Source organism: Hemiscyllium ocellatum, chromosome 10 (assembly GCF_020745735.1).
Source record: "Hemiscyllium ocellatum isolate sHemOce1 chromosome 10, sHemOce1.pat.X.cur, whole genome shotgun sequence".
Classification (NCBI taxonomy): Eukaryota; Metazoa; Chordata; class Chondrichthyes; order Orectolobiformes; family Hemiscylliidae; genus Hemiscyllium; species Hemiscyllium ocellatum.
In genome coordinates this window covers 93308004-93327937 of record NC_083410.1, presented here as the reverse complement: position 1 = coordinate 93327937, position 19934 = coordinate 93308004, and the positions used below count along the sequence as shown (strand labels likewise).

Sequence of the window (19934 nt, the reverse complement as noted above, 5' to 3'; positions counted from 1 at the left end):
AACGTAGAGACTAATTCTTTTAAAAATAAAAGCAAAATGCTGCATGCTGAAACAACAGTGAAATGAAAACCAAAATGTTGGAGAAAACCAGTAGACCTGGTAGCATCTATAAAGAGATTGAGTTTCAAGCCTGATTTGACCGAATATGTTTTCGGGCTGTGTTCTACAATCGATACTACCTACATGTGTGAAAAGTACTTGGATTTAAGCAAACATTTTCACATGGTTCTTTCAGTTCAGTTTCTTGGGGTATCTGCAATATTTGGGGCAGCATGGTGGCTCAGTGGTTAGCACTGCTGCCTCTCAGCACTAGGGTCCCAGGTTCGATTCCAGCCTCTGGCAACTGTGCAAGCTCCACACAGACATTCTCCCCGTGTCTGTGTGGGTTTCCTCCGGGTGCTCTGGTTTCCTCCCGCAGCCCAAAGATGTGCAGGTCAGGTGAATTGGCCATGCTAAATTGTCCATAGTGTTAGGTGCATTAGTCAGAGAGAAATGGGTCTGGGTGGGTTGCTGTTCGGAGGGTTGATGTGGACTTGTTGGGCCGAAGAGCCTGTTTTTGCACTGTTGGGAATCTAATCTAATCTTTTCACTGACTTGGGCTGAATATTTTAGTTTGAAGGAAGGTTCCATGGTGTAGTTCAAATCTGTCCTCACCTGACACCCAAGTTGGATTTCTAAAATTCATTCTCCTGTCCAAAAGCTAACATTGTTGTTGTAATTGGATCAGTGCCTCAAATAGACGCCAAATAGTAGCTAGAAAACAGTCAGTTTTATTCTTTTAGCTTCAGCTAAATTTTCCACTTTTGAGACACATTCAAGATAATTTTTGGTTAAAAATTAAGAGCTTTTGTGCAGAGATAAATTGGATTGATTAATAAAGATGCACTTGTAACCTGATACGTACCCAGAATGTTCTTGCATTCTCTCAAACTGGCTAAATCTGATTTAATTCCACACAGGATAGTCTGCTGACTTGTAGGCAGTAATTTAATATTGTGACATTCATTTCAAGAAACTGTGTGTATTGTCTGAGGATCTTTCATTGAAACATTTGGAGTCAGCATTATAAACTTGGCAACTTCACTGGAATCAAATGCCATGAACTAAATGGAAGGTTTTGCTTAATTTCTGAGGGCTTGTGCATGTGAACAAACTGTTTAACTGCTTCAAAGTGAGACCTCTGTTTTGTTTTACTGTGATGGTATCAATTACTATTTTAAATTCAGCTACAGTTTTAGGCATGCAGTTTGCTGCCTGACGTGAGGGGGCAGGCGGAATTGTGAGATTGTATTGTAGTTAGCGAGTGAGTCAAAACCATGTTATGCACTTTACTTGTTCCTTGCAAGTTAATGTTAAGCATAAATAAAACAAGTAAAATAAACTTGTTTTTATATAACGCACCACTTATGCCCACAACAAAATCCACAAATAGCAATGTGATAAAGCAAAGGTGATCTGCCTCATGCTGATTTGAAGGATAAGTATTAACCAGGACACTGGAATAACTCTGTATCTTTGCATAGTGTCTGGGGATCGATCTTGTTCACCTGAGACAATAGATGGGATGCTGCTGTCTTGTCTCGATAGAAGAAGGCCATCTCCAACAGTGCTTTAATCCCTGAGTACTGCACTGTCAACCTGAAATTTTGTGGTTGCTTCGAGAGTAGACCTCGACTGGGCAACCTCTTGACTCAGTGAGGGATAATATTGTGTCGCAACTGATGTTAAGGAGCTTGGCTAATGTGATGGGTATAGAAGCAAAAGCATTGGTCAGCATGTGTTTAATTGAAATTCTTAGTGATATTACATTTTATTCATCCATGTTCTCTAATTCCCCCTCTCTTTTTCTCCTTCCACCTCTCTGTGTACCTCTGCCTATCTTTATCTATCTCTCTCTCTCTCTCTCTCTCTCTCTGGGGTGCGGCACTTTGATTTTTCTTGCTTTACTTACTCTCTCTCTCTCCCTCTCTCTCTCTCTCTCTCTCTCTGTGGGGTGCGGCACTTTGATTTTTCTTGCTTTACTTTCTCTCTCTCTCTCTCTCTCTCTCTGTCTGTCTCTGTCTCTGTCTCTCTCTCTCTCTCACACTCTCTCTCTCCCTCCCTCTCCCTCTCCCTCTCTCTCCATCACAATGATTGTGCTCTGGTTTTCAATGTCTCTCACCCTGTGACTCTCTTCTTTTCCTTGTGCTTCTCACCCTTCTGTGTCTACTCTCATTTGCTTTATTCTCTCCTTGTTATTGTCCCCCTCTGCCTCCTCCAAACCATTCTGGCTTTCTCCAGTTGCTCGATCAGTTGAAGCCAGGTGGGAGGATGATTTTGCCAATCGGCCCTCCGGGAGGAAACCAGATGTTGGAGCAATATGACAAGCTAGCGAATGGCAGCATCAGCACGAAACCCCTGATGGGAGTGATCTACGTGCCTTTAACAGATCAAGATAAGCAAGTGCCAAGGTGGAAGTGACTCTGCACAGTCTTCCTCAGAAACAAGGTGAAGTGGTGTGGATTGGAGCACGCTGCAATGATTTGCCTGGCTGCTACTTTTAATATTTTCGTAACTCCATTCCATCTAATAAATGGACTAATTCAGACGTTTATTGTTTACAAAAATAATGAATGAGGATTTGGGTTAATAAAATGAGTGTTGCATGCTTTGGAAATGCTGTTTTAAATAGTTCCAAGGAACCACTCAATGGGTGGGCAAAGGCAAAACATGGTAGGTTTAACATTAACCTACCATTTTGGAAGTTAGTTTTCTACTGCATATTTTGACTGTAGCAGTTCAATAATTGCTGCATAATTAAATTAAAATGTTTAACTGAAGTTGTTTAATTACCTGCATAGCACATTGTTTTAGCTTCAGATTCCTGAATTAGAAAGGTAACGTTTTAGCTGATAGTTTGAAAGCACTGTGGGGCAGTGGCTATTTTCTATCTGCAAAATACTACCACAGGATGTGGTTAACGTGGCAGGAAACCCATTGCCACATCCCAAGCCATTTGATTGTTCTACTTGCCTAAGGTGGCCCGCCAAGTGCTTACAATGTGTTTGGCACAAAGCCAGTAATCCTAATGCTGAAAATGGACAAACTTTGCCTGGTATGGAATGCAGAGTCTTCAATCCCTTCTCCCCTCTCCATGCATAAAGATAACCCAAGTCTTAGGAATCCAGGTAACAACCAGGGTAAGGGAGATAATTGAACCCCTTGCCATTGCAAAAGCCTTCCATTATTTGCAGCTGTAGGGTTGATCGGAACCCAAATATTATCACTTACGGAATGGATGATCTTTTTGGAAATTCTTGTGCAGCACAGCAGGTCTTGCAGACTCTGGCTGAATGGTGATGTACAAAACTTGGAGGCAAGGGAGATGAAGAGATCAGGAAAATGCAGTACAACCAGAGAGAGGGGGAAAAAAAGTTATTCTGCAGGAAAGGAGTGCAGAATTGTCAGAGATGGGTAGAGGCTGAGGTGGGTTGTGGGAACTGGTGAAACTGTACTCTGCTTATTATGCTGTCACTGTGCTTGCTGTTTGGAAAGTTTTTCACCCAGTAATAATGAAGAAAGAGCAATACTTGCACAACTTGCAATGATGAGTGTGGGACTTGATGAAAAGTGGGCGCATAAGAGAAGCATAGAAACATAGAAGATAGCAGGAATAGGCCATTCAACCCCTCTAGCCTGCATCTCCAGTAAATACGCTCAGGGCTGATCATTAAGCTTAATACCTTAATTTCCCTGCACTCCCTAAATATCTCCTGATCACTTTAGCCATAGGAGTTACATCCACCTCCATCTTGGAAACACCCATCTTGGCCTCAATCACTTTGTGATAATGATTTCAACAGACTCACCGCTTTCTCTGGGAAAATAAATTTCTCCTTATCTCAGTCTTGAAAGGTTTGCCCTATCATTAAACTATGACCCTGATTCTGCATCTAACCTATTTAGTTTTGCAAGAACTTTATGGATTTAAGATTCTCACTAAACTCTATTGAATACAATACTATCTGACTTGATCCCTCCTCAAAGTCAATCTTGCCATCCCAGGAGTAAATTTGGTAAACCTTTGCTACACTCCCTCTATAGCAAGGAAATTCTTTCTCAGAGACCTTAAGAAATAGATAGATGTAGCAGAAACTTGGGAAAGAGGAGGGTCTCATAACCTAGGGAGTTGGCAGAGCATAACCATTCCTATTTGGCGGATAGTGGTAATATGAGAGAGCGTCTACAGGCTAACATATCCCTTTCATGTGGGTAAGAAAGATAGTAATCTTGTTCCTGGTGGAGTCTTAGAATGATGTTCTACCATTGGGCAGTCATATTTGTAATGAGAGATTGGAAAATTCTGTTATGGTATGTAGTCAGTACAACTGCACTGGACTGAGTGTTGTATTTGAAAGAAAAATCTGCAGAGACTGCCTTTAGTCCTAAATGCAACAAATGACATGAATTGGGAAATGTAGAAAGATATTGCTGCCTGCCTCTGAGATGGGTATGTGAATGGGTTTGTTATGGATGGCTAGGAAAGGAAGCCACACCCTTATCATTTGTTTGTGACTTTGTGCATATTGCCAAGTCCAGGCATTTATTCCTTATTCCTGACAACAAACTGCAAGTGATGTTGCTTTCAACTTGTATGTTTGGTGTAGGTGTTTTCTATGATATTGACCTAATGATGATGAAGGAACGGTGATAGCTCTTTTAAAATCAGTGAAGTGTTATTAGACCAAAACCAAATTAAAGAATGGGGTTGAGAAACACATTAGCCATGATCAAATGGTGGAGCAGACTCAATGGGCCAAATAGCCTAACTCTGCTGTCTATTTTATGGTCTTAAAGGGTCACTGTAACAGAATTCATAGAACTAAATTTAAAATTCCAATGAAAATGCTTTGTCAATTCCCAAAACATTCCCGCTCCTGCAGTGTTCATAGCTGTTGATGGCCTCAAGTGTGCCAGTGAACTTTTGTTGGCTGTCTGGACATAGTTATGATTACCTTGGCCAGGCCCAGGAACAGACCCTTGAGGGAGTCCTCTCATCTGCCGTTTCATCCCCCTTTACATTGGGTGGCCAAAGGGAATATGATTGTGGGGCTGAAATGCAAACAAATTTGAGGGGCTGCAAACTGCTGCAATACAGTCTGCTCAAAGCTGCACAAAACCCTGGAGGCTGTGAACAATCTTTCACCTCTTTTATTGCACCGGACTGCTGCCTGCAACACCCTTTACTCCTGATTCCTGAATTGTAGAGAGTCTATCCTAGGAGCATTCACCACCACCACCTCTGGGTGACAGGATGGAATGTCATGGGGAGTCCAGATGGCTGACGAGGGCAGACAGTGGAGGATATACAGCTGCAGCCAGTACAAGAAATTCTTTTATGCTGAGTGAAATTGCACAGAGGGAATCTCTGACATGCCTCTGATTATGTGGAATGGGTTCAAGCGATTCTCTAACTGACCTGGGGTCAACTCAAGCAGGGGTCTACCACATGCCTCCAAGTCTTGACATGGGAGGGCTGCTGTGTTGAAGCTATGGATTGCATTGGCTACAGTCTAGATGGGGTAAGGCAGCAATGTCAGTTATTGGGGTGTCCTCCAACACCTCCCATACCAAGATGAGATCCTAGTAAAAGACAGACAAGCAACTCCAACAAGGCATTTTGGAGACCTAAACTATCTACAAGTAGGAGGTGCGTGTTATAGCTGAGGTTATGTACCTGGTGGAAGGAATACTTTGCAATGGAGCTCGGCATGAAAGCATTGTTGCAGGGTTTGAAGATGGCATATTGCCGCGTGTGTATGAAGGTAAGGAATGGTTGTGTGTGTTCAAGTCAGGATAGTATTTGACTTGGAGAAGAGCTGATCATGGATGGGGATATTATTCTCCTTTTATTGTCTGTCTAAGTAAGAGAGATAACTGGTTTGGAATGTATTATCAAAGGAGGTTCAGCGAGTTGTAGATGATACACGTGTGCAAGGAGTGCCAGTTGAACAGGCTGTTTTGTCTGAGTTGTCAGTTTGAATGTTCTGCAAACAAATGAGGATTGTTTTATCTCCCTCTGCATCTAAAACACTCCAGTTAGGAGAGTGAGGACTTGACCTGAGGTTCTGCACAATACCCATCATGTTATCTCTTACTCTGCCAGTCATCAAGGTTTGCTCACTGCGATTAAACATAGTGTGTGAGGGACACAGGAGGAATTGGAATAGGAAGCAGTTGGTGAAAATATGAAGAATTGCATCGAGGAAGAGGCCTCAATTGAGAGAAGGGAAAGTGACAGTCTGAAGTCACTACCTTTACTGGATCAACGCAAATTCGTCAGTTACCAGGTTTAAGACTCCTCCACTCAAGCTGTGTTGCTGTGTTTCTCTCATAACTCCAATTCCAATGCTTAAACATAGTACACAAATTTTGTCAGAGAGGGTCTCCTGGTGTTAGTGTCTACAACCGCTGGGTCAGAAGGTCTGGCTTCAAGTCTGTCCTTCTTCAGATGTGTTGTAACGTGTATTAAACAGCTTGATCAAAATTTCTGCCAAGTACCTGAAATGCAGCCACAGTTCAGTGCTTTATTTTGAGAAAAATTGCTTTCAGTGCCCTGAGAGCTTCCAAATGACAATCAGTGATGACACTGATCATTCCACCCAACAATAATTTCATAAGGTCTTGCAACATGACTGTTGCAGACGCAGCATTTTGATACCTTATCATGAGTGGGGCATTCAGCCCTTGAAGCAGTTCTGACATTTGGTACACTTGACTCAGTGATTTAGTTTTCTTTTTAGGAACAACTTTCCACTGCCCTTAATATGGAAAAAGTACTTTACAATTTCATTCCTAATTGGTCTTACTCTACTTTCAAGATTGTGTTTTCTTGTTCTGGATTAAGTACTTCATTTAGATATCGCTCCTCAGTCTTAAAAAGACATTCGTACAATTTGTCTGTGCAATTTAATCCTATAAACTATTGTATAATTCTGTTGTGTCTCTTTCTCCACCATCCCTCAAACACTGAAACTCAGATATTTTGTCTTGTCTCATGCCTAAAACTGATGTAAATAGGGTTTGAGCAAGTCTCTGCATAAGCGAAGCATAGCCATTTCTTTGCATAACTGTGGATTTGGATGATTACATTGAAATAAAGTAGCCCCAAATATTCTCCAGTATACAAACTTGAATGTGCAGCCTTAAATTGAATGCAAAGTTCAAATATTGATGCAAAATCTAATTGTTGAACAGAGAGCCTCAGAATGAGAATATAAAATGCTGCTATTTCCTACACATTTTAAAGCATTTTCACATTAGTTTGGGTGAGGAAGTTCAAGTATCTAATATTTGACTTATTAAACTTCCTTATTATACTGAAGAAAACTCTGTATATCTTCAATCACACTAAGATCCAATTAATTTGAAATTACAAATTTATTACATTGTTTGTGTAACAGCCCTTAAAAGTATGCAGTTGATTGCAAAGTAGATGGCAAATGATGAGACTAGGTGCTGTAATCAATATAAAATGGGCCATATTTTCTCCGAAGCAGACATGTCAATGAAAGAGTTAGAAGTTTGTTGGGAACTTGCGATAATTGTGTTCCCAAAGACTAAAGGATTGGATTAGATTACTTACAGTGTGGAAACCGGCCCTTCGGCCCAACAAGTCCACACCGACCCGCCGAAGCGCAACCCACCCATACCCCTACATTTACCCCTTACCTAACACTACGGGCAATTTATCCTGGCCAATTCACCTGACCCGCACATCTTTGGACTGTGGGAGGAAACTGGAGCACCCAGAGGAAACCCACGCAGACACGGGGAGAACATGCAAACTCCACACAGTCTGTCGCCTGAGTCGGGAAATGAACCCGGGTCTCGAGCGCTGTGAGGCAGCAGTGCTAACCACTGTGCCACCATGCCGCCCACTTGACTTGAAAATAAATCGGTCATAAAAAGTAAACCAACCCAAAGTACCTGTGGAGAAGAAAGTTGACATTTCATGTCGAGAGGTTTCTTTGACTCTTCAGAACTAGTGCAAGTCAGTTTTAATGTAGATTTATTAAGGAATAAAAGGCTTTTTGAAGAGGCTACCGAAAGGTTTGATGAAGGCAAGACTATTGATATGGTGTACATAGACTTCCAAAAGGCAGTGCCACATTACAGACTAACAAAGTTATAGGTTCTGAAATAAAAGGGACAGTAGCAAATTGGTACAAAATTCACTGTGGTTTAGGCTGTCAGATTAATTGTTAGTGGCTGTTTTCAAGTTTAAAGGTGATTTGTAATGGAGTTCTTCAGGGGTTAGGATTGGATTATTGCTTTTCCTGATTGTTGAATGTTTTGATCTTGGTGTGCAGGAGACAGTTCAAAGATTGAGGATGATTCAGAACTTGGGAGAATTGTGAATTCAGAGGAGGACAGTGTAGAACTTCAAAAGGGCATTGAGAAATTAGACTGGGCAGATTGAATTTCATCTGCTACCTATGTGGAGAAGTGTGTGGTGATATACTTTAATAGAGTATGGAGGGACAGTATAAAACTAAGGCTGTGCAGGAGCTTTGAGATCTGACTGAGTATGTACATTAGTTATTAAAGGTGCCAAAATAGATAAAGACCTGCTAATAAAGTATACAGAATTTTAGGCTTCATAAATAGGGATGAGAGGGGGCAACTTTTTAACACAGCGGGTGGTACGTGTATGGAATGAGCTGCCAGAGGAAGTGGTGGAGGCTGATACAATTGCAACATTTAAGAGGCATTTGGATGGGTATATGAATAGGAAGAGTTTAGAGACATATGGCTGGCTGCTGGCAGGTGAGACTGGATTGGTTTGGGATATCAGGTTGGTGTGGGTGGATTGGATCAAGGGTCTGTTTCCATGCTGTATATGATTCAGAGTTGAAGTGCAGGGAGATCATGATGAACTTATATAGGACAATGGTTAAATCTCAGCTGGAATATTGCAGGCAGTTCTGAGTGTTATTGTAGACAGGTTGTGAAGGCAGAAGACATTTCAGAATAGTTCTAGTGATGAGGAAAGATTGGCGAAGTTGGGGACTGTTTTCCTTGGTGAGGAGATATGAGTCTGGACAGTGTAGATTCAGAGAAAGATCCTACTCCTAAAAGCATTGAGAACCAGAGGCCACAATTTTAAAATCTGTTGCAAAAGAAAAGTGCGGAACAAAGGAAAAAGCTTTTTCATTCAGCGAGAATCTGGAATGCGCTACTTGGAAGTATGGTAGAGGCAGGTTCAATTAATGCATTCAAGAGTGTCTTGACTGGGAGCAAGGATAAGTCAGTGACAACAGTGGTCATGGGTTTGACCTTGAGAGTAACAATATGAGTTTTAGATGACCTCCAGTTTACAGAGGGTTAAAATCCAGAAGTGCAATGCAGTTCTCTGGCCTGGGGCTAACAAAGGGGAAGAGGGGGTTTCAGTAATGTTTCAAACTGTTACTTCAGCTGGACACAATGCATTCTCCACGCTGAAATTTCTTCAACTAGTCTTGATCTAATTCTCCTCCATTAGTTAAAATTGATCTTGTTATCATGGAACAGGCTTGATTAGTTCAGTGACCTACTCCTATTTCTTATGAGCTCTGAGATCATTGGCCAAGTTCATTCTGTTCTCCAGATCAATTTTTTCAGATTTAATCCAGCTCCAAGGAGTTTGCCAATCATATTCAGTTACTAAAGGCTACAGGATAATGGTGTGGAATCTGTTCAACATGCTTGTTCAAAGACTCTCCCTGTGTGGTCCCTCGGCAGGATATGTGATCTCAGTTTCCCTGCTGAAATTTGGATTTTCAAATACCTGCCCATCAGCTCAGATGGTGAGAAGCAATTACTTAAGCACCTGGAGGTGATCAAGGCTAAACTCCAGTCAGCATTTCTCAGCAAGAACATCTTCAGCATCCTTCTGCTCTCTCCATCTACATGAGTATGGAGGTCAGAGAACACAATCTAGCTCTCAATGCTAGCAAAACCAAGGAACTCCTTTTCAACTTTCAGCGGGATGTTACTCATGGCCCCCTACACATTAATAGCACAGAGGTGGAACGAGTAGAGAGTGTCAAGCTCCTGGGAGTGGTCATCTACAACAAGCTTTCTTGGACTCTTCACGTGCACGCACTGGTTACAAAGGCCAAACTATGTCTCATCTTCCTCAGGCAGTTGAGGAAATTTGGCATGATGGCGAATATCCTTGCCAACTTTTATAGGTGTGCCATTGAGAGCATTCTGTCTGGATGTTACGCTACCTGATGTGGCAACTGTCCCATTCAAAATCGGAGACGGTCACAGAGAGTGGTGAACTCGGCCTGGACAATCACAAAGGCCAACCTCCTATCTTATCAAATCCATCTACCAGGCCCGCCGTCAAGGAAAGGCCGTCAGCATTCTCAAAGATCCATCCCACCTTGGCAATGTTTTTCTTCAACTTCTACCATCAGGGAGAAGGTACAGAAGTCTGAACACACTAGTTTTGACTGGTTTCTATTCCACTTGACTGTTGTTAGAATACTGAATGGACACTCAAAGTCTTAACGTTCACCTGTACCTGTGTTTTTGTTTTTGCTGCTGTTTGCCAATTATTTATTTATCTACGCGACTTAACTATATTATCTACCTGTATTGCTCGTAAGACAAAGCTTTTTACCGTGTCTTGGTACATGTAGCAATAAATTCAGTTCAATTCAGAGCTTATAACTTAATGAACCTTGTAGATAGCATATTTTCTTGAAGACCTCATTCTCAAGTTGTCATTTATTAGAATGCCTCGTTTGCGATTTCATGGATATGACAAACATATTTTAAAAACTTAGGGCTGTGTGGGCAGTTGCATTGTGGTTGATCTTGACCAGTTTGAAAGAGTAGTCCACAACGGTACAGTAAACATTCTCTTTAAAAGTGAAGAGGTCTGATGACCATTACCATGGCCAGCCTGGGAATAATAGCTGTATTGTGGTTTGTGAATTTTAAATGTGCGGCTGGAGGAAATGCGGTCCTCCATGGACTTGGAGATAACCAACCACTCCATTAATTGCTGGGCTTGGTCCTGCACTTACACGGAGGCCATTTGTATCAGTGTCTTCAGGATGATGCTTTCTGAGCTCCCATTTGGTATGGCCAGATGATCATTGAAGGCTAACAGATCATCCACAGCTGGTGTTGATGTTTTCATTGAGATATCACTTGAGTTTTAGTCAGTGTAGTCAGGCTATCTTTCTGGGTAAAATATGACTTGGATGCATTGATCAGCTGCTGGTTAAACCATTTTGATTGCTTGAAACTTCTTTGAGGCAAGCAAAGGGCTTCTGAGGGCAATGTTGCTCAGAGACAAAAGTCAATCATATTATGTAATAGAATGGACCATCACCCTGCTCAAAGCATCTGCCACAGTTTGTTTGCCTGCAATGTTATTTCTATAATTTCTGAATCATTGAGTTCTCAAGGGCATCTTGGCACACTCATTGGAGCTAAGAGGATGACTAAGGACCTGTGGTCCATGTTCACCTGAAAGTAGACCCATTAGATTTCTGAAGAATTTGTCACCAGCTCATGTGATAGCTAAGAGCTCTTTATCAGTTGCTCTGTTTCTGACTAGGTTGGATGCAAAGTACATGGATTTTCTTGTTCACTTGGAGTTGAATAAGGACTACTTCAAGGCCAGTGGAGAGATGTCTGTTGTGACCTTAATAGGTAATTTAGGGTCATCGGTGGCCAGGGCTACTTGATGATAAGTTTCTGTTTAATCCCTAGAAATATTTATTCAGTACCATTGTTGGCTCTTAGGTGGGTAACTTCAAGGTTCAATGACAGGGACAAGGTTGGAGATGAAGCTACCTGTTTGATTAACCATACCAGGAAACCTGAGTGTTTAAACCACTTGGGTTGTTAATGTCAATGATGGTCTGCCTTTTGCAGATCGTAGTCGATCTTTTTTTTGGATGATTCAAGCCAGCAATTTGGCCAATTTTGTTTTTGCACATCTACATTTTGTTTCTCGATGTGAGACTAATTTCTGAAAAGGCATTAAAATTCCACTAATTGTATTGTTGTGCTGTTCCCTCGTAGCCGCATGGATCAAAATATCTTCCATTTAGCCCTTTCCTTCAGAATTGTGAGCTTAATGCTTTGAAATATCTCTGGTCGTGACAATATTTTACCTGGGACCTAACTGAAGAAATAATGTCTGAAGGATGTGTTTAGTGAGGTCAGCAGTTTAGACCCTTGTTCTGTTGGCACTTTACCAGAAGCTGGTGTTAGCTAAGAAGTGCACTATTGGTGGATTTTCCCAGGCTGCCATCCAAGGACATGGAGCTCATCTCGCTTTATTGAGTTAAATTGATGAAGAGGTGGAGCTAATTAGTTTGGATTTGGAACAGTGACCAGGCTAGAGCACAATTGCGTTGGCTCTGTGATTGGGGAAAATGAAATGACTCCTTCATAAAATCCTATCCAACTCTTCCATTACTGTTGCCTAATAGTGGGTGCAGGGCCCTTCTAGGGAACATCTTGTGACATTCTAATGCGGTGCTTGGTTTTAAACTTACCCAGCCTTTGGCTGACTGATGGGAACTCTAGTCACAGTGACAGCACACCCTTTATCTGGTGATTTGATGTACGCACTGTGGAAGCCCTAACTGGTCATACGTTTGCCTACTTAGGAATGAGATTCTCTGGTTGCAAATATGTTGACCATTGTGGACAAGAATTGCTTTGAAATGACCTTTAAGGGCAGAGATTGTAATTTGATTTTAGGTGACTGGAGGTTCATTATGTGAGGCCTGTTGAGATGGTGCACCAACATTGTGACAGCCACTCCTGAATCCAGTTTAAATTCCAAATTTAAAATCAAAGCTTAATGCAGTGACCAGAATTATTGATCTGTATGTGTATCTTCCATAGAAGATTATAGATTCACAATTATAGGTTTTACCACAATAAAACTGTGTACCCCCTTTGTTAGGCAGAGTTGTGTTGCTGTCTTGCACACAATGCCAGTGGTTCAAAATACTGCCTTTTCCCTGACTTGGCTGCCTTTTATGTTGGGTGAGGTGGACAACTTTGGACTTAGTCATATCATGGGCTTGGACTAAGCCTCAAACTGCCGTGAATCGTGTCCCAGTTTTAAATTCTTAGCTGAGTTTGCCTCTTATCCAGGTCTACCTGCTGTCATGGTAGGTCTTCAGATTGCAAAGAATCCATTTGCCCTGACCACTATTCTGTCTCGTATAAACCATACATTAGTTTATAGTGTCATAACTGTTTAAACTGACTAGTTTATCTGACTCATTAGCAAGGGTGTCTGCTGAATCATATCAGCAAAGGAAGCTGTTTGTTCTTCCCTAGCTTGAGAGCATTGGTTGAACAAGGCATATTCAGGAACATAGTTCTTTTTGGTGTGAGATGGACATTAAGTATTGCCAGGGCTAACAAAATCTGCTGTGGTTTGGCAACTTGCTGTCTGACAGGGGTATCATCTGCAGTGATATTTATTACCTGTACTGACCTGGAGCTGTTCCTGTTTTGAGCAGTGGCTTTGCGACCCTTCTGAATTTGTGGAAGGTATACTTCCACAACTTCTATCTAAATATCTGCTTTGGTCCACCGATATCAGACAGCTGTGGGAAGGCCACATACTGCTTGGCTGGTGCAGACCTGCTGCTGATTCGGAGTGTACCCCATTTTAAGTTGAAGACTTATCTGAAGTGAGGTGAGATGCTCACAAAGTGTTCTCAGGACTTTATTTTTGTTAATCTTGCAGTTCCTCAGTCTCTCCTTGTCTTTCTGCCATCATGTTTAGCGTATCTGCAGTTTGGATATCATCTGTTTAGAAGCTCAGATAACAACTTGGGCGGCACAGTGGTTAGCACTGCTGCCTCACAGCGCCAGAGGCCTAGGTTCAATTCCCACCTCAGGCAACTGTTTGTGTGGAGTTTGCACATTCTCCCTGTGTCTGCGTGGGTTTCCTCCTACAGTCCAAAAAAAAATGTGCAGGTTAGTTGAATTGGCCATGCTAAATTGCCCGTAATGTTAGGTGAAGGGGTAAATGTAGGGGAATGGGTCTGAATGCGTTGCTCTTTGGAGGGTCGGTGTGGACTTGTTGGGCCGAAGGGCCTGTTTGCACACTAGGGAATCTAATCTAATCTAATCTTAAACCCTTCCAGGTGCTTCTTCAAACAGTGTTTATTTAGATTATATGCACAATGATCATGTAGCAGCATTCCCTCTACTAAGCTGGCCCAGTTCTAGCCCTGCAGTGTCTATCACATGACTGTCACAGTTATGTTATGACATGCCGGAGAGGCTCACCCACATATTCATAAAACCCCCTCTTTCCAGCAAGATGGGATCTGGGACGTGAAGTCATCATATGGCTCTTTCTGCATTCATGTCCTTAAAAAGGTCTACAATAGGATATGGTGAACCACTATTAAATAAAATCTTCTCAGATGCATTCACCACTAACCGACTCAAAGCTTCCTTCAATTCTGAGAATTGAAAATTTGGAAGAATCAGAATAATAGACAAAACTCTATACAGTGAATTTGTGTAATTGTACATTGAGGGTGTAATAGAACCTGGAGGGTGTAATGGTTCTTGGTGTGGCTGGTTTGCTATATGTCTACATGTCTAATGTTTCTGTGACAATACAACTTCAAGCATTAATCAAGTACAGAAACACAAAACAAGATCTCCATATCCCACTTGAGGGTGATACATTCACCATTACCAGTGTTTGCGAAATGTGTTAAGCCATCACCTGCACAAATTTTCAGGAATACAAGAGAAACCAAAACATACAGAATGCAGAAGTGCCTGGTTGGTATGTTTCAGGGGAGATGGTTACTATCTATAAAGTGTGCAGTGAGTCTTGAGAAATTTCATGGCACGAATAGAATGACGTTGAGAAACAAGCCAATAATGGAATTGTAGTCCTATAACACCCAGCATTCCAAATGATCCAGACCATATCACAAGATGCTTGGAATGTGGAATTGCTTTCATGGTAATCCACCATAATTAGGACTCTGATATTACACGAGATGCCAAAAAACCTACAAGCCATGAACACCAAAGTGATGAATCCATTTCTCAGGAAGGTTACAAGATCTGGGAGGATCAGGAGGCCACCTTCATGTTGCACAGACACCTAAGTCTCCGTTTGTCATTCAAGAGTTCACTTTCTGCATAAGTAGTTGTCATAGTCTCCTTCAGTATATTACTGTTAATGTATGTGATGTAGGGAATGTTTTAATCTAAGAATGTGCAAATGAAGAACAATGTCATAAAACCAGGATTCAAGGCTGCATGTAACAGTCAAGCTGTGTTGATGTTATTGGTGATGGTTGAGTCTGTTTAAATCTCTGGTAGACCTAGTTATTGAGCTGTCCTGTAATTATAAATAATTTGAACTGGTAAATTTTTATGGCTTGTGTGCACGTTTTAGCACTAAAGTCAGAAACTCTAATGGCAATGTGGCCCCAGTAATCTATTCTTCAGATCTAACTGCAAAATAATGCTACTTTTTTACTTTAATCCTGTCCTTTGATCTAAGAATTATATGGATAGATTCACATAGCATGCAAATAGACCCTTCAGTCCAAAACGTCCATGGCAACCAAGTTTCTCAAACTGGACAAGTCCCACTTGCCTTTGTTTGGTCCATATCCCTCTGAACTCTATTTATAGTTTTCCAAATATCTTTTAAATGTTGTAAATTATCTGAGAATGTTGAGGACCTAGATTCAAATGCCAGCAGGCCAGAAGGAGACATTTGAATGCAGTAATGATGACCATGAAACCATTGCCGTTTGAAGAGAAGATCTCTGCCTTGTAAATGTCCATTGGGAAGAAAATATGGTCAGGGTTACATTTAAATCCAGGCCCACAGCAGTGCGGCTTACTTTTAACTGCCCTGTGAATGGCCTCCCAAGTCATTCTGTTGATCAGCTGCGAGAAAAGTCTCAAAGAAAGGAATGCAATCAGATGAGCCAGCTGCCATTGACTAAAGGCATCAGCAAGGGCAAACAGCCTGCTGAATGGAGTGGGGGGGGGGAAATTTCCTTAAATCTGGGGTCTAATGCCTAGCAGAGCTGTTTCTTAGATAAACTTTGGCATTTAAAAGACATTTGGACAGGTACATGAATAGGAAAGGTTCAGAGAGAATTGGCCAAATGCAGGCCAGTGGGACTAGTTCACTTTGGGAAACTTAGCTGGTATGGATACGTTACTTTATCACCTTTTTAACTAGTCTGCAAATGTCTCTGATCTGAGCAAATTGCATTATTAATTTAAACTCCTTCACATTATCTGCAAACCCTCTCCCAAAATGCTCTACAACAGAAGCCTCAAAAGCCAACGAGAGACTCATTGGCTCACTCACCCATTGGCTTTACTAACATGGCAGTCGCCTTGATCTGTAATTCTCCCAGGCTTATCAGATTGTGTTCTTTTATTTATTGTATGTTTTAAAAGTTAGAGATTTCAAATTGTAATTGTTATAAATAACACATTTGTAACATTGCTTTTACATTGTGCATCATTCTGTTTTGCCCCTCCACATAAGTAGATCTCTCCAAATAATCCTATAGTCCTGTTTTGTTTTCATCCGAATGACTTATCCAGTTCACTTATGAGTAGTTTTATTGGAGCTGCTTTCACCACCTTTAGAGACTGTGCAGTCCAAGTCACAGGAGCTCAGTGTGTAAAAATAATGAACTGATTTGATGTCCTCTATGGCTTGTTTGCTACTCATGTTTTAGATCTGTGTCACAGCTTACTGACTTTGAAATGATTTGGCTTAACTACTTGATCAAAGGCCTTTTTGATTTTGAACAGCCTTATTGAATCACCTCTTAACCTTCACTGTTTGAAGGCGAACAATCCCAGCTTTTCCAACCTCTATGTAAGTGCTGTCTCCCATACCAAGCACCATTCCAGTAAGCCCACTTCAAACTCCAAAACGTGTAGTGCCCAGAATAGAACTCTTGTTTCAAACGTTGGCCGAACTTGTGTAGAGAGTGCTTAAGCATAACTTGGTTGCTTTTGTAGTCTTGTCCTGTATTAAAAACAAGGAGCTGCTACATTGTCATAAAGCCTTCTCAACTTGTTCTGCAAAGATTTGTATGATCCTCCACCACCTTAATAATTATGCCATTTAGTTTATGTTGCCTGTTCTTATTCTTTATATGAAAAGTATAATTTCACACTTAATTTAATTTTATGTGCCATACTTCCCAGAAGTCTAGGTTTCCTTCTGTCCTAACTTTCTTTATATCTCCCAGTTTTGTATCAAGACCTCTATGTAGTAAAGAGATGGGATCCTTGGGGTAACCCCTTTTGGAGCAGTACTTTATCTGTCTTTAATCTGAACCATAAGTGTTTGCCATTGCTGTTGGCTGTTTGTCCCTCAGCCATGTCCATGCTGTATTCTTTCTTTAATCCCATAGACATTGTGAAATTGATGTTAATTTGTGATGTTTCTTTCAAATGCTTTTCAAATATTCATTTTTCCAGCAGCCACCTATCAACCTGTTGCTTCATCAAAGAACTGGATAACATTTTCTGTTTGTTTCGTAAAGGTTGAATTACTAACTTACCCATGTGTACCATACTTCCCACGTTCCAGAATTTGAACCAGATGAATTTGGTCTTCCTGAGAGAAGCTTATTCCAAAGAGTATGACCTCTTTAAGAGAAGCATCTAACCTCGTTTATACTTCTGTTCCCTGGTCCTTTTCAACCTGTCCATGTCGAGTTATTTGTGAGTACATTTAAGATGGAAGGTTTTAGGACCACTGCCATTGATAGACTTCTACATTGGAATCCGTTTCTTTTGTAGGTAACATTTTCATCCAGTGGGGTGTTTGCAGTGCAGATAAAAACCACGTGGAGGTAAAATACAATCCAATAAGTAAGTCCCTGAGGTAGGTAGGTCAGTGTACAAATCATAGTACTATCATGTGACTCCTCTGGTCCATTGTGCCTGTGCTGGCTTTCAGAAAGTGCTTTCCAGTTAGTCCTACCATACCAATGCTTTCCCATTTTCATCCCCACCAGTTCTTTCCCATAACCAGGCAATTCTTCCTTTTAATCACTTGTTCAATTCCCTTTTGAGTTATTATGAATCTCCTTCCACTACCTTTTCAAGGAATGTATTCCACATGGTTGTAATTCGTTTTTAAATCAAAAAGTCACGTTTCTGTAGTTCTTTTGCCAGTTAGCTTGAATCTGTTCCTTCTCATTGCCAATGCTCCTATTGGTGGAAAGTTTCTCTAAATCAACTTTCTCAAATCCTTTGTCCTTTTAAAGTCCTATTATTCTCCCTCTCAGCTTCTCTGCTGCAAGGACAATGACTAACAAGATCCGCTAAATGCAATAGCCACTTTTTATTTTATTATTGTGATCACTTGAGTTGATACTGCTATAGTTCCTAACTCTCTCTTTAAACCCACAGGGATGAAATGTGAAGCTTCATCTGTGTGCTCAGAACCTGATGTTAATGTGGAGTACATATCTCCCGTTCTAAATGCTTTGAAAATGACAGCATTGCAGCTTGTTTTTGGACTGGAAAAAAAAACATCCACACACTTAACTGGTGTGGAGCAGTATTCTTGCAATGAATTCAATAAACCTTGCCTGGGGAAGAGCTGTTATAAAGGATTTTCAGAATCAAGTGCAGATTTGGAAGAAATTTTATGTGGCTTGGTTTCATTTTTAACTGGCACGTGTGAAGCTGCAGCAAGGTGGTACCAGCAGATGTGTGGTGTGGCTAGTTTTTTTTTCTCCCTCATCTGAATTGATAGGTGTTCAAATCCTGCACCATTACAACGTAAACTTAACCTGTGCACCCATGGCACCAATGACATAATGTATGCAAGACCTTTCTGTATGCAGGTATAACTAAGCACTAAACATTGAAGTTTGTAGTGTGCCTTGAGTTGCCATCCAGATTGCCATGTTTTACTAGTCCCTGGAATCAACCCTGCCAAGCACTACATGAATACGGTGGCAAATGCATTGTTGATTGTAAACACAGATTTGAACATATTGATGCTTTCAAACATAGTTTTTTTAAGTTCTGTGCTGCTATTCCTTTGTTTTGTGTTGCTTCACAGTTGAATGTAGTAGAAATTATTTAAACCTATGCTGTACAAGCTTACAACACACCATGGATCGTAGTTAAAATTTCTTCAGTGTATGCATTATTGCTTTGCAAAATAAACTTTAAAAGCAGCCGAGTTGTTTTGTATTTTTTTACACAACTAAGCTACTGTGTAAGAATCTATATGGCAGAACTGGCTAAGTCGGAGTGTTTTTCTCCTTCAAAATTATTAACCTCGGATCAATTTAGTGATTCAATTTAACATTATTAATTGGGCCTGCAATATGACTCACTTACTTGGTAGAAACTAAATATGTTTATAAATAGGCCCCTGTCCTCTCCAAATTAAAGCACATGTCCTGGTATTGCTCCATTTTCAATTAAACAAAAGTTTGAGGTTAACTATTCCCTAATGCATTTCCTATAGCAATTTTTCTAAATAATTAGTTCCCTTTTTCTCATGCAGTGCAAATAAATGATTGTTGTGGTTCTGCTCGCCGAGCTGGAAGTTTTTGCTGCAAACGTTTCGTTCCCTGGCTAGGGAACATCATCAGTGCTGTTGGAGTCTCGTGTGAAGCGCTGCTTTGATGTTTCTTCCGGTATTTATATTGGTTTGTTCTTGCCGTTTCCGGGTGTCAGTTTCAGCTGTAGTGGTTTGTATATGGTGTCCAGGTCAATGTGTCTGTTGATGGAGTTTGGGGATGAATGCCATGCTTCTAGGAATTCTCTGGCTGTTCTCTGTCTGGCTTGTCCTATGATAGTGGTGTTTTCCCAGTCAAATTCATGTTGCTGGTTGTCTGAGTGTATGGCTACTAGAGATAGCTGGTCGT

General features: G+C 41.0%; 1 protein-coding gene across 3 annotated transcripts in view; it reads left to right on the top strand.

The window, feature by feature from the left end:
* Nucleotides 1-19211, top strand: part of pcmt (protein-L-isoaspartate (D-aspartate) O-methyltransferase) — a 57347-nt gene extending 38136 nt beyond the window's left edge. For 2 of the 3 annotated variants that reach the window (XM_060831734.1, XM_060831733.1), the window contains 2 exons: nt 2281-2487; nt 18457-19211. In XM_060831734.1, coding sequence (XP_060687717.1) covers nt 2281-2460 — 180 coding nt within the window. In that variant the 3' untranslated portion in view covers nt 2461-2487; nt 18457-19211. Of the gene's footprint in view, nt 1-2280; nt 2488-17841; nt 17864-18456 lie in introns of those variants that run through there. The other variant, XM_060831732.1, reaches the window with a different exon arrangement.
* The last annotated feature ends 723 nt before the right edge of the window (nt 19212-19934 follow it).